The sequence below is a fragment of the Sarcophilus harrisii genome, chromosome 5 (assembly GCF_902635505.1).
Source record: "Sarcophilus harrisii chromosome 5, mSarHar1.11, whole genome shotgun sequence".
NCBI classification, from domain to species: Eukaryota; Metazoa; Chordata; class Mammalia; order Dasyuromorphia; family Dasyuridae; genus Sarcophilus; species Sarcophilus harrisii.
Window position 1 is genome coordinate 37,193,342 of NC_045430.1, and position 14,699 is coordinate 37,208,040.

The window sequence follows — 14,699 nt, forward strand, 5'->3', positions numbered from 1 at the left end:
ACAATGTTTAATCCAACTACTCCAAACTTTTTTTTTATTAAGGGGGAAAGGAAGCCCTAATCTAGTTTTTAAAAAATATAAAACTGACTCCTACAATGCAATTAAAAAGAATCAGAAACCATCTTCTTTTTTCAATGCCTCTCTATTAGGTGTCAGAAGACACATGCATTCAAATGCTGACATTTGCTGTGTGAAGGAAGTCACTTAATCTTCCCGAGCTTCAGTTTCCATTTCTTAAAGCAGAAAATAAAAAAAATATATTAATAATTCTGCTTACTTCACAGGATCATGGTGAACAAATCCTGATCCCTAGCACCAGGTATAGCAACATAATATAGTAGAGATATCTATATGCAAATTTTATGAACTCCAGACAATTCATAATAATAACTAGATATGAAAAGAAAATTAGAACTATCCTTCACAGTGTATGATACATTCTATCTCCATTTAATACCCAAATTACATTTTAACTTTCCTATAATTTATGATCATTTTTCCTTATTAAATATCCTTCTAGGCTAAAACGTTAACACCACCCTATAATAAATAACAAGAACAAAAATAATAGCTAATACATAGTGCTTATATGAATACTGTATTAAGCACTTTATAATCATTATCTCACTTGAATCTCACAATCCCTAGAGATAAATGTTATTGTGATTTCCATTTTACACAAAGCAGTTTACTTCCAATTATGACAGCTAACCAGCAGTGAACAGAGTACTGGATTAAGAAGGGCCGAGTTCCACTGACAAAAATTGCTGGGAAAATCGGAAATTAGTATGGCAGAAACTAGGCATTGACCCACATTTAACACCAAGATAAGGTCAAAATGGATTCATGACTTAGGCATAAAGAATGAAATTATAAATAAATTGGAAGATCATAAAATAGTATGTGGGAGAGGAAGGAATTTATGACCAAAAAAGAACTTGAGATCATTATTGATCACAAAATAGAAAAATTTGATTATATCAAATTTAAAAGTTTTTGTACAAATAAAACTAATGCAAACAAGATTAGAAAGGAAGCAATAAACTGGGAAAACATTTTTAGTCAAAGGTTCTGATAAAGGCCTCATTTCCAAAATATGTAGAGAATTGACTCTAATCTATAAGAAATCAAGCCATTCTCCAATTGATAAATGCTCAAAAGATATGGACAATTCTTAGACGAAGAAATTGAAACTATTTCTAGCCATATGAAAAGATGCTCCAAGTCATTATTAATCAGAGAAATGCAAATTAAGACAACCCTGAGATACCACTACACACGTGTCAGACTGGCTAAAATGACAGGGAAAGATAATGTGGAATGTTGGAGGGGATGTGGGAAAACAGGGACACTGATATATTGTTGGTGGAATTGTGAATACATCCCTCTGGAGAGCAATTTGGAACTACGCTCAAAGAACTATCAAACTGTGCATATCCTTTGACCCAGCAGTGTTACTACTGGGCTTATATCCCAAAGAGATTTTAAAGAAGGGAAAGGGACCCACATGTGCAAGAATGTTTGTAGCAGCCCTCTTTGTAGTGGCCAGAAACTGGAAACTGAGGGGATGCCCATCAATTGGAGAATGGCTGAATAAATTGTGGTATATGAATATTATGGAATATTATTGCTCTGTAAGAAACGACCAGCAGGGAGAGCAATTTGGAACTATGCTCAAAAAATTATCAAACTGTGCATACCCTTTGATCCAGCAGTCTTACTACAGGGCTTATATCCCAAAGAGATCATAAAGAAGGGAAAGGGACCTGTATGTGCACGAATGTTTATGGCAGCCCTCTTTGTAGTGGCTAGAAACTGGAAACTGAGTGGATGCCCATCAGTTGGAGAATGGCTGAATAAATTGTGGTATATGAATATTATGGAATTATTATTGTTCTGTAAGAAATGACCAACAGGATGATTTCAGAAAGGCCTGGAGAGACTTACATTAACTGATGCTGAGTGAAATGAACAGGGCCAGGAGATCATTATATACTTCAACAACAATACTATAGGATGTCCAATTCTGATGGACCTGGCCATCCTCAGCAATGAGATCAACCAAATCATTTCCAGTGGAGCAGTAATGAACTGAACCAGCTACGCCCAGAGAAAGAACTCTGGGAAATGACTAAAAACCATTACATTGAATTCCCAATCCCTATATTTTTGCCCACCTGCATTTTTGATTTCCTTCACAAGCTAATTGTACAATATTTCAGAGTCTGATTCTTTTTGTACAGCAAAATAACAGTTTGGTCATGTATACTTATTGTGTATCTAATTTATATTTTAATATATTTAACATCTACTAGTCATCCTGCCATTTGGGGAGGGTGGGGGTAAGAAGGTGAAAAATTGCAACAAGAGGTTTGGCAATTGTTAATGCTGTAAAGTTATCCATACATATAACCTGTAAATAAAAGGCTATTAAATTTTAAAAAAAAAAAAAAAAAAAAGGTATATAGGAGCCACTAGGATGGTGGGAAATGGAGTGTCTCTCTTCCAGTTCTTGTTGGCTCTTGTATACCTTATTGTAATTTAAAAAAAAAAGAAAGAGAGAGAGAGAGAGAGAGAGAGAGAGAGAGAAATGACCAGCAGGATGATTTCAGAAAGGCCTGGAGAGACTTACATGAACTGATGCTGAGTGAAATGAGCACGACCAAGAGATCATTATATACTTCAACAACAATACTATATGATGATCAATTCAGGTGGACATGGCCCTCTTCAACAATGAGATGAACCAAATCAGTTCCAATAGAGTAGTTATGAACTGAATCAGCTACATCCAGCAAAAGAACTCTGGGAGATGACTATGAACCACTACATAGAATTCCCAATCCCTCTATTTTTGTCCACCTACATTTTTGATTTCCTTCACAGACTAACTGTACACTATTTCAAAGTCCGACTTTTTATACAGCAAAATAACTTTGAACATATATATATATATATTGTATTTAACCTATATCTTAACATATTTAACATGTATTGGTCAACCTGCCACATCTGGGGAAGGGGGGGGGGGAAGGAAGGAAAAAGTTGGAACAAAAGCATTTGCAACTGTCAATGCTGAAAAATTACCTGTGCATATATCTTGAAAATAAAAAGCTGTAATTAAAAAAAAAAAAAAAAAAAAGGGCTGAGTTCAGATCTTGAAACAGATACAGACATACTAGCTTCTGTTACCCTGGGGAAGTCATTTGATCTCTCTGCCTCATCTGTAAAATAGGGATATTAATAATACTTGCTTTTTAAGGTTGTTGAGGATAAAATTAAATAACTCTTACTGAGAAGTTTGAAAACCTTAAAGAACTATGAAAATGCTAACCATTATTATAGGTAAATAACAAACTGACATTAAGATAATCCAACACTTTAAAATAAGAGTATAAATCATAAAAAGATGCCTATGAGAAATAAACTGGTTTAAAAATAACTTAAAATTCCAATAAGATTATTAGTTCCAATTACTGTATTGGTCATTCTTTTCATACTTAAAAAAAAAAAATTTAAAAATAAACCAGAAATGCTTTCAGCTTAATCTTTATGAATAGCTTTCTTGTCACTAAGCAAACTATCTTATAAAATAGATAGAATTTTTAATATTGAGCAAAAGCTTAAACTGATTTCCTAAAGCGTTCCTAACAACCAAAATAAAATGTAAACACACACCCAATTACTGCAAAAGTTAATCAAATAAATATATTGTAAAAGGGCTTGAAAATATTTCCAATAAACTAAATGAGATAGACTACATTGGAAAAAGTACTGATGTAAAAAGTTGGGGAAAAAGTTGAATCCCTGCTCTGCTCCTTATCTCTGACTTTAGGAGCAGCCAAAAGGTCTCCAGGCCTAAATTCCTCATCTTTCAAATGAGAGGGGTAAACTCCTCTATCGATGATTTCTTTTCTAGGTCTAGATATGCTGCTCTACATGCTAAAGAAGGGCTCACAATTTTAAAATAACCATGAAACCTTAAATGTAGTGGGTTGGTTAATCATTATTGATCAGAGAAATGCAAATTAAGATCTCTCCAAGATACCACTAGACACCAGTCAGATTGGCTAAGATGACAGGAAAAGATAATGCCAAATGTTGGAGGGGATATGGGGAAACTGGAACACTGATGCATTGTTGGTGGAGTTGTGAATGGATCCAATCAGTCTGGAGAGCAATTTGGTTGGAACTATGCTCAAAAAGTTGTCAAACTGTGCATACCCTTTGATCCAGCAGTTTTACTACTGGGCTTATATCACAGAAATATTAAGAGAAAGGGACCTGTATGTGGAAAAATGTGGCACCCCTTTTGTAGTAGCAGGAACTGGAAACTAAATGGATGCCCATCAATTAGAGAATGGCTGGGTAAACTGTGCTATATGAATGTTATGGTATATTATTATTCTGTAAGAAACAACCAGCAGGATGAATACAGAAAGGCTTGGAGAGACTTACATGAATTGATGCTAAGTGAAATTAGCAGAACCAGGAGATCGTTATACTTCAACAACAATACTATATTAGGATCAATTCTGATGGAAGTGGCTATCTTCAACAATGAGAGGATCCAAATCAGTTCCAATTGATCAGTAATAAACAGAACCAGCAGAGAGAAACAACACTGGAAAATGAGTGTGGACCACAACATAGCATTTACATACACTCTTTCTGTTAATGTTTACTTGCATTTTTGTTTTTCTTTCCAGGTTATTTTTACCTTCTTTCTAAATCCAATTTTTTTTTGTGTAGCAAGACAACTGTATAAATAGGTATACATATACTGTATTTAACATATACTTTAACATATTTAACATGTATGGAACTACCTGCCATCTAGGGGAGGGGGTGCAGGGAAGGAGGGAAAAGTTGGAACAGAAGTTTTTGCAAGGGTCAATGTTGAAAAATTACCCATGCATATGTTGTCAATTAAAAGCTATAATAATTTTTTAAAAATGTAGTGGGTTGGTTAATCTCTCACATTTACCCTACCACATCATAAAATCACATCTCTCCAGCAGGAGTGCTGCTTCTGTCAATGATCACAGTTGGGATGTTGTTTTAATTAAGACTAGTTTTGAAAAAACAAGTCACTTTATTATGGTAATGAAACAATTACATCTTAAAGGATTTATGGATTCTATTTACTAAAATACAATTTCATTTATTTAAAACTACGTTACAATAGTCAAAATACCTGACCCTGTTATTGGTGGCCTAAAAAGGACAGGGCCATAAAATTCTTTTTTTAAAAGCATCCACATCTAAATCAGCTTAGCCTTTGCATATCTGAGTTTCGTCATATAATATACTCAGAACTCAAAAATGTATGACTGCCAGGTCACTTACTTCTTAAGGCCACTAAATAAGCTCATAATCTGGTGCATATATTTGGCAAATTAGGCATATCTATCTGCAAATGGATCCATCAGACTAGATAAAATGCAGAGAAACTGTAGGCTAGTGTCCCTGTAAATATACCACTCACCCCACCTGTTCTTGTCAAGTACTGTACGAAAAAACTAGGACCAAGGCAAAGTAGGCCTCTGACAAAAGTGTGAGATGGAAGCAAGTATATATATATATATATATATATATATATATATATATATATATATATCCAGAAAATAGAGAAAAAGACATCACTGATTTAAAGCTAAAAGGGCCTCAGAAACAATCTAGTCCAACTCACTCATTTTATAAACCAAAAAACTGAAGCCAAAGGATTTAAAAGTGACCAGCTTAAGATCACTCAGGCCCATCAAAAATGAATTTTTATTTTGAAGGGTTAGGTACAATATGAGAGAAATTCACCTATAAACTCCTAATTTCTCTAACCTAACTAATATTCAAATTTAGAAGTCCACTAAGATAATGTCTAATAGTTACTTCTACACTATGTTCAATCCTTCAATCACACAAAGAGAAAGAACTCAATTCACTTGAATAAACAATGGTTGTTTCCATAGCACCTTGTATTTAAACTTTTCACAAGCTTTGGATCCTAACAGAAATTGTCAGCTAGGCAATACTATATTACTAGTGGTTAAAATTTAAAATGACAGTACCTTATTTTATTTATTTAATTTATTAATAATTTATTTAATATATACCCCCCAAAAGAAAAAGTGTATTGCTTGTAGGAGGGCAATACTGAAATTCTTCTAAAACTATACAGGCTCAATAAAAGCACCAAGTCATCTTTTTCAAAGAATTGTCATTTTTTTAATGACACAGGAAAGCTAAAGGACATTTAATATTTTCAACCTCTGCAGTTCCTAGGGTTACCACTTTCCAAGTGTATGCCAAAAGTGTAAATATTTGCTGCAAAAGTAAGTGACAGAATCCAAGCCCCATTAAAACTATTGGGACTCACACGGGTAAAAATCAACTTACATTTAATAAAGATCTACAGCTTCATATTATCTATACTTTAAAGTATAAAATCTTTCCCTCAGATGGCTTCATATCACACAGATTTAAAAATCACAATTGGGGTGAACTAATTCATGTATAACCTTAAATCAATGTTATTTCTCATTATTATCTTGTACATCTGTGCAGTTATATAGTAAAGCTCTCTACTGAGTGAATGGAAATTCTGGAGCATGGGTTATATGGGTTATATCTTTCATCTGACACTTCCCCCTCATTTGGTTTCTAATCAAATTGAAACCTGCCATAAAAGGACCATTTAGTCCATGCCATGTGACTGCTTTACAGGTAATACCACATTACAAAGTAAACTCTGGGTTTTCTAACAAATTAACTACCTTAGAATAGACCCAAGATGAATTCATATTTCAATGAATTGTCCCCCTTTTGAAACACTTTTCGTGTTTCAAAATGTTAAGTCTTGGTTTTAAATTACAGAACTAGCACCTGACACATTTTCAGTGCTGATTAAATGTAAAACAATATTAATCTATGTGTGTGCCTGTGTATAAAATCAGGGAACAAATACACTATACAATATTCTGCATGGGAAACTCTCATTAAGTACCTATTATTAGCTAATATTTATTCTTAATTGGTTTTTATTTTGTAATTTGTTCCCTGTTCCTATAAATTAAAAGGCCTATTATTGATTAGATTACAAGCATTCATACACCAGGCACAATTAAAGGAAACAATCCTGATTTAGTCACCTTAGTGGTGAGTAAAGGAGTTGTTGAAACCATACCTTTTATATACCTCATTCATATAATAAATAAGCTGAGAAGCAAGGAAAAAAATTAGTCTAGTATTATATTTGAGCCAGCTCAAATAGCATCAAGATAGTGATATTCAGGGGAAAATTTTTACTTTAAGAAGCTGACAAGAGGATCATCATTTAAAAAAATCTTTAGAGGTCACTGGTCTTGGTAGCTTCATGTCCTGCCTCAAACCCAGTGTCTTATTGTGCAGCAAGTCCTTTCTCTTCAATGGGCCTCAGTTCTGGAAAAGGAGGGAATTGGGCTCATAGTCTCTGCAGGTCCTTCAGATCCTTCCAATTTCATCTTTGACTTTACCATCAACGATCCCATTACTGGATGAACTGGGAGATCAACAGGCCACTAAATATTTATTAAATCCTTTATTATAGACCAGGCACTGTACCAGATGCTGGGGGAAGGTCCCTTTTGCTTCTAGCTCTTTGAGCCAAAGAAAATCAGCCAGGAGTGATAGTAATGGAAGCCCATGGCAATCACTGAAAACCACAGAAACTTTGAATGGAAAGAAATTAAACAGCATTTTATTTTAATATCTCTCAAGAAGAAAAGATATATTAAAATCCTATGTTTTGAAATTAAAAAAAAAAAAAAACAGCCATTCATTCTATTTCCCTCAAAAAATTCTGCAAAGCTAAGGGATAAGGGGATCCCTGGCTTTCCTCAATACTCCCCTGGGGCTACCAAAGACCAAAGGATCACGGAGAGCTAAAAAGGACCTTGGAGATCATCTCATTCAACTCCCCCATTTTACAAAAGAGGGAACTGAGCCCCAGTGAGAAGGGAGTGCCTGGTGACACAGCTAACTGGCGTCCCAGGAGGTTTCCCAGGAGCCCGACCACTAAGCTCGGTTGGGGGCGGCATTCCACCGCCCCTCCCCCTCTCTGGTTCGAGCTTTGGACCATCTTCTTGCGCTATACCGACTTTCTTCATGGACTACCTCCCCCGACCCCAGCCTCCACCCCCCACCCCGGTGGGATGGTAATTTGTTCAGGAGCAGGGTTCCTTCGGACGCCACACCCTCGATCAAAGCCAGGCACCCAATAGGCGCTGAATAATTGAATCTCCGGCACTAACCTTCGCCGGCCTTCGCACGGCTGGGGGCTGGAACCCAACCCAACCTAATCCAAGCCAGCCCCTCGAAGTAAGCGCCCCCTGGGAGCCAGGCATTGACTCAGAGCGGGGCTGAGACAGGAAAGGAGGCCCGAGATGGCTCTGCCTCGGACCCGGGCCCAGGCCCAGACTCTCCGATAAATAAGTGATCGGGGCAGGCTGCTTGGCGGGAACCACCAAAACAAGGAGCGAGGAACTCTGGAGTCCCACTCCAGCGCTGGGGAGGAAGTGAAGGGGGGGAGGGGAATTCGGCCCCTCCCAACGACGGGGCGTCCGGCACTAGGGCGGCGGGAGGAGCTGGGTTCGAATCCGCCTTCGGGCCTTCGCCGGCGGCCCGCCTCGCTGCCGCGAGCCTCAGTTTCCCCATGTGTGACACGAGAACTCCGGGCCCGGTGGCAGCTTGGCCGGGGAGCTGGAGGCCCCGTACGGACGCCCCACCCGCGCCCATTCATTCGCCGCCGCCAGCAGCAGCGTGCTCCCGCCCGCCCGCCCGGAGCCCGCCGAGAACGCGCGAGCTCGGCGGCGAGGACGCGCGGGCGAGGGCGCGCGCGGGGAGGCCCGAAGCGGCCCCCTCCAGGAGCCCGAGTCGCGGCCCCGGCCCTACCGCCCGACCCGCCGCACCCCGCCGGAAGTCCCCGGCGCCTCCCGCGCGCTGCCCCGGCGGGCTCCGGCCAAACCCCTCTCGGCTCCGGCCAGGCCCCGGATCCGACCTGCCGCCGCCAGCCCCGTGGGGCTGAGGGAGGAGCCGCGGCGGAGACGGAGGGGATGCAGAGGGGCGGAAGAAGACGGCCACGGCAGTTACCTTAATAATCCTGCGGGGCAGCCCGGCCATCTTGTCTGATCCGGAATTCAGCCTCGGGGTCTCGTCTCCGGCTCCGCTCGCCTCACGCACGAGTGGAAGTCCCGGGCTTCACTTCCGGGCGACGCCACCGCGCCGCCGTCACCGTTGTTGCCGCCGGGCCCCACGGGAAATGTAGTCTCAGCCGGCCCGAGCTGTAGGCAAGGGCCGCTTCCCTCCGCCTCCCAGCTAGAGAAGGGGGCGGAAATGACGCAAGCCTGGCGGGGTAGTAACTGAGACCGCCTCTCGCCTCCTCTCCTCTACCCCCCTCCTCTCCCGCCTCTTTCTGGACCCCGCCCTTGGGGGAGTGAAGTATCCGACCTTTGGGAAACTAGCGGCCCCCGTTCCTGTTCTATGGAATGGCTGGAGGGGGGGCCACCATGGCAGGCGTCCGCTCAGATCTCCTTCCCGTGCATCCATTCTCCGTGTCTCCGTCCATGCATCCCCCCCCCCCCCCCCGCATCGATGCATCCATTCTTCCCTCCCTCCCCCCTCCATTCATCCTCCCTCCATTCATCCTTTCATCTCGCCATCTGTTCCTCCGTGCTTCCCTCCCTCCGTCCTTCCATTCACCCATCTCCTCCATCCATATCTCCCTCCCTCCCCCCATCCATTCCTCCATCTGTGCTCTCTCCCTTCATTCATCCATCTCTCCCCCATCTACTCATCCGTCTTTCCCCCCATCCTTCCCTGCACCCATCCATCCATTTACCCATCCATGACTCCATTTATAAATTTACATGTGTAATAAACATAAGGGGCCTCGGAGGCCGTTTCGGTGTAACCCCCTCGTTTTATAGATAAGAAAACTCGGACCCAGAGAGAGCAGTCACACAGCAAGTTAATGGCAAAGCCTAGATCTCAGATCCAGGTCTGGAAGTTAGCCTAAAGGTCAGCTGGTCTATTTTTCTCCCTCTGCAGATGTGGAAACAAGCTCAGCGGGGGGAAAAGTGAGAGCCCCAGTCACACAAGTAGTCAGTGTGAAAGAAGTGGAAAAGATCTTAGAGGCTACGCACTCCATCCTACCCTCTCACTTGATAGATGGAAAAACTGAAGTTTATCATTGAGATTAAATAATTTAGATTTGGAAGGAGCATTTCTCCAGATGAGGGAGGAAAGATGACTTGCTTATGGCCATGTTGAGTATAAATGGTGGAGGCAATATTGGGAACTGGGTCCTCTTCTTACTCCACCTTCAGCACTTTTTCTGTGCCCAATCCCACTCTGAATTTGAATCCAAGTCTTCTAATCCCAAATCCAGGCAGGGCTCTTCCACTGTACAAACATTATCTCATCCAATCCCAATCCACATCGTGAATTCTGTCTAAAATATCCTTCACCAGTTCTCACTTAGCCAAATGAATCCAATGATAAACATTTATTAGGCACTGACTGGGTGCCAGGTCCTGTGCTAAGTGCTGAAACCCAAAAGTCAAGTAAATAAACGTTAACCTCTGCTCTGTGGCACCAGCCACACAAAAAGAAGAAAAAAATTCTGTAGAGGAAACAATGTGTATACAGATAAGTAAACACAAAATACATAGATGGTATATGTAAAGTATTGAAGGAAACACAGCAACTGAGAGAATAATAGTAACATAACATTTCTATAGTACTTAATACCTATATATATATACATGTGTGTATATGTATGGGTAAGTGTATATACATATATTTATATATTTACATATATACATTTATATATATATATAAATAGCACAATGCTATATGGAGATATATATATATATAAAATTCTATATATGTAATTATATCATAGAATTATTATGTTTAGAATTATTTCACTTGTTTTTCACAACAACCTTGAGAGGTACATTCTGTTATGATTCCCATTTTACAGAAGAGGAAATTGAGGCAAACGGAAGTTCAGTGACTTATTCAGGGTCACACTGCTTATAAGTGTCAGAGGCTAGAATTGAACTCGAGAAAAGTGACTTTTGAAATGAGATTTTAAGGGATTCAAAGAAGCAGAGAAGGAATATAGATTCTAGTGGTGGAGAACAATCATAAAGCATTAAAGGAAATATTTGTTAATTCAATGCCTAGTACATAATAGAAGTTTTAAGTGCTTTTCAGGGCAGCTAGATGATGCAATGGATAGAATACAGGGCCTGAAGTTAGGAGGACCTGAGTTAGAATCCACTGTTAGACCTTTAATATTTCCTAGCTGTGTGACTCTTAAAGTCACTAAACCCCAATTGCCTACCCCCCAAAAAAAATTACTTGCTATCCGGGGAGGGAGTGGGAGGAGGAGGGAAAATTTTGAAACACAAGGTTTTGTAAGGGTCAGTGTTGAAAAATTATCCATGCATATGTTTTAAAAATAAAAAGCTTTGATAAAATAAATAGATAAATAAAAATTAAATTAAAATGCAAAAAGAGAATTTTGTTTTTGCTTTTGTTTACAAATTTTTCATTTGATTCTCATAACCACCCTGGGAGGTAGTTGCTATTATTATCCCCATTTTTTTAGATAAGGAAACTGAGGTTAATAGAGATTAAATGATTTGCCACATAGTTTAGGAAGTATCTGAGGCAGGATCTGAATGCAGATCTTCCTGACTCCAGGCCCATGGCTCTATCCACTTTGCCACCTGGCTGCATCTTACTATATCTACTTACTATGCACTAGGTACCACACTTTTGTACCAGAGATACAAAAAACTAAAATGAAAAACTCACTCAAGGACCTTATATTCTACTGGGAACTCTTCTTAAGACTCCCAGTGATGAGTAATCAATTCTCCCAAAACACTTCATTCTAATTTTAAATTCTTCTTTTAGAAGATTTTTGGGAGTAGCCAGTTGGTGCAGGGGATAGAGCACCAACCCTGAAGTCAGGAGGACCTGAGTTCAAATTTGACCTCAGACATTTAACACTAGCTGTGTGATCCTGGGCAAGTCACTTAATCCCAATTGCCTCAGCCAAAAAAAGAAAAAAGAAAGAAAAGGAAAAAAAAAAGAAAATTTTTCCTTATCGCAGAAAATAGGGACTCCAATTTCATAGCAATATAGAATATTAGAGCTAGACGGTATCTTAGGGACCATCTATTAAAGGACGTCCCATATTTTAATATGATTCGTTTCCCCTGTCCTATTTTCTACATTTAAAAACATTATTCAGAAAAGGAGTTCAAAGTCTTCATCAGATATTGCCTAAGGGGCTCGCATCTGAAAGGAGGTTAAGAAGCCTAGTCTATCCCAACCCTTTCATCTTAAGAAGATGGAAATGGGATCAGACAGGTTAAGATACAAGAAAGTTATGGTCCAGTTCTGATGGACCAGGCCATCCTCAGCAACGAGATCAACCAAATCATTTCCAATGGAGCAGTAATGAACTGAACCAGCTACGCCCAGAGAAAGAACTCTGGGAGATGACTAAAAACCATTACATTGAATTCCCAATCCCTATATTTATGCCCACCTGCATTTTTGATTTCCTTCACAAGCTAATTGTACAATATTTCAGAGTCTGATTCTTTTTCTACAGCAAAATAACGGTTTGGTCATGTATACTTATTGTGTATCTAATTTATATTTTAATATATTTAATATCTACTGATCATCCTGCCATCTAGGGGAGGGGGTGGGGGGGTAAGAGGTAAAAAATTGGAACAAGAGGTTTGGCAATTGTTAATGCTGTAAAGTTACCCATGCATATATCCTGTAAATAAAAGGCTATTAAATTTAAAAAAAAAAAAAAGGAAAAAAAAAAAAGAAAGTTATGGTCCAATAGAGGAGATAAAAGGAATTCTCAGTATTTACATAGTTAACTGTATTCATAAACTTATTTCCTCCAGGGATTTTCAGGCTTTTAGGGAATAAAATGGAAGAGGGATGGCTTGTGGGTAACTGTGTGACCCAGAAAGCAATCTATTTTCTATTTCCTTATCTATAAAAATAAAGAGTGCCTTGAGCTAGCTAAGGGGTGCAATTGATAGAATAGGTAGATAGAGAACCCAATCCTAAAGTCAGGAAGATCTGAGTTCAAATATGGCCTCTGACACCTGACACTCGCTAGCTATCTGACCTTGGACAAATTATTTAACCTGGATCACCTGGCAACAACTACAACAATGTTGTCTCTACTTTATAGGACTATTGAGAAATTCATATGTAAAGTACATTGGATCTTATCTCCAATTTAGACTGGATAGATCCATTTTGCATACAGTTGTTTACAGGATGACTTTTCTATTAGATTGTAAGCTTATTGAGAGCAGGAATTATCTTTTGCCTTTCCTTGAATCTCTAGTGTTCAATGCAGTGCCTGGCACATAGTAGATGTTTAATAAATGCTTATTGACTTGTTTTTGCAAATCTTAAAACTCTCTATAAATCACCACCAAATCACTGTCATTGAATAGTTATATAAAGTGGGTGTTTGTCCATTTAATTAAATAACTGACATATACTTCACTGTTGTGGTCATTCAGAAAAAAAGTCCTTAGATTCTCTTAAAGAGCATTTTATAGTTTGTCCCAGGACTTATTCCACAGCTGGCTTAGAATGAATCTGGACATTCACTATCATGATTTTTTTCTTGGAGGCAATCAGGGTAAAGTGATTTATTTGTACAGGGTCAAAGAGCTAATAAATTAGTAGCATCTATTTAAAACCATCATATGTAATGGGGATAAACTGGAATCATTCCCCAAAAGATCAGGGGTGAGGGGCAACTAGATGGTTCAGTGGATAGAGCACCAGCCATCTGGCCTCAGACACTTAACACTTCCTAGCTATGTGACCCTGGGCAAGTCACTGAACCCCAATTGCCTCAGTTCAAAAAAAAAAAAAAGATCAGAGGTGAAACAAGGTTGCCCACTATCACCATTAGTATTCAATATTTTATTTGAAATGCTAGCTTTGGTAATAAGAGAAGAAAAAGAGATTAAAGGAATTAGAGTAGGCAATGAGGAAACCAAATTATCACCCTTTGCAGATGATATGATGGTATACTTAGAGAACCCCAGCGAATCAACCAAAAAGCTATTAGAAATAATCCACAACTTTAGCAAAGTTGCAGGATACAAAATAAATCCACGTAAATCATCAGCATTTTTATACATCACCAACAAAATCCAACAAGATTTTGCAAGAGATACAAAGAGAAATTCCATTTAAAATACTTGTTGATAGTATAAAACATTGGGGAATCTATCTGCCAAGGGAAAGTCAGGAACTATAGGAGCAAAACTAATAAATGTCTGAGGCTGTATCTGAACTCAGGTCCTCCTGACTCCAGGGCTGGTTCTCTGTGCCACCTAATAGCCCTTGGGAACTAATACGATTTTATTAGTGGAAATAGCATTAAGGAAAAAAATAATTATCTGTTTGACCATCACACCTCAAAGACTAATAGGTTTGTCCATCTAACTTGCAGATGCAATCTTCCAAATGTTTTGTCTTCATTATTAGCATGTGAACAAGAAACGTCTTTTTTTTTGTATCCTCAGTTCTCTAAACATTCCTTTGCATATAGTAAGCCCTACATAAATGGTATATTCATTCATTCATGA

At 39.1% G+C, this 14,699-nt stretch overlaps 1 protein-coding gene across 4 annotated transcripts in view; it reads right to left on the reverse strand.

Moving 5' to 3' along the window:
• Nucleotides 1–14,699, reverse strand: part of UBE2N (ubiquitin conjugating enzyme E2 N) — a 77,005-nt gene that overhangs the window by 43,162 nt on the left and 19,144 nt on the right. For all 4 annotated transcript variants that reach the window (XM_003771022.3, XM_031939201.1, XM_031939203.1 and 1 more), the window contains one exon: nt 9,127–9,351. In XM_003771022.3, coding sequence (XP_003771070.1) covers nt 9,127–9,156 — 30 coding nt within the window. In that variant the 5' untranslated portion in view covers nt 9,157–9,351. The remainder of the gene's footprint in view (nt 1–9,126; nt 9,352–14,699) is intronic.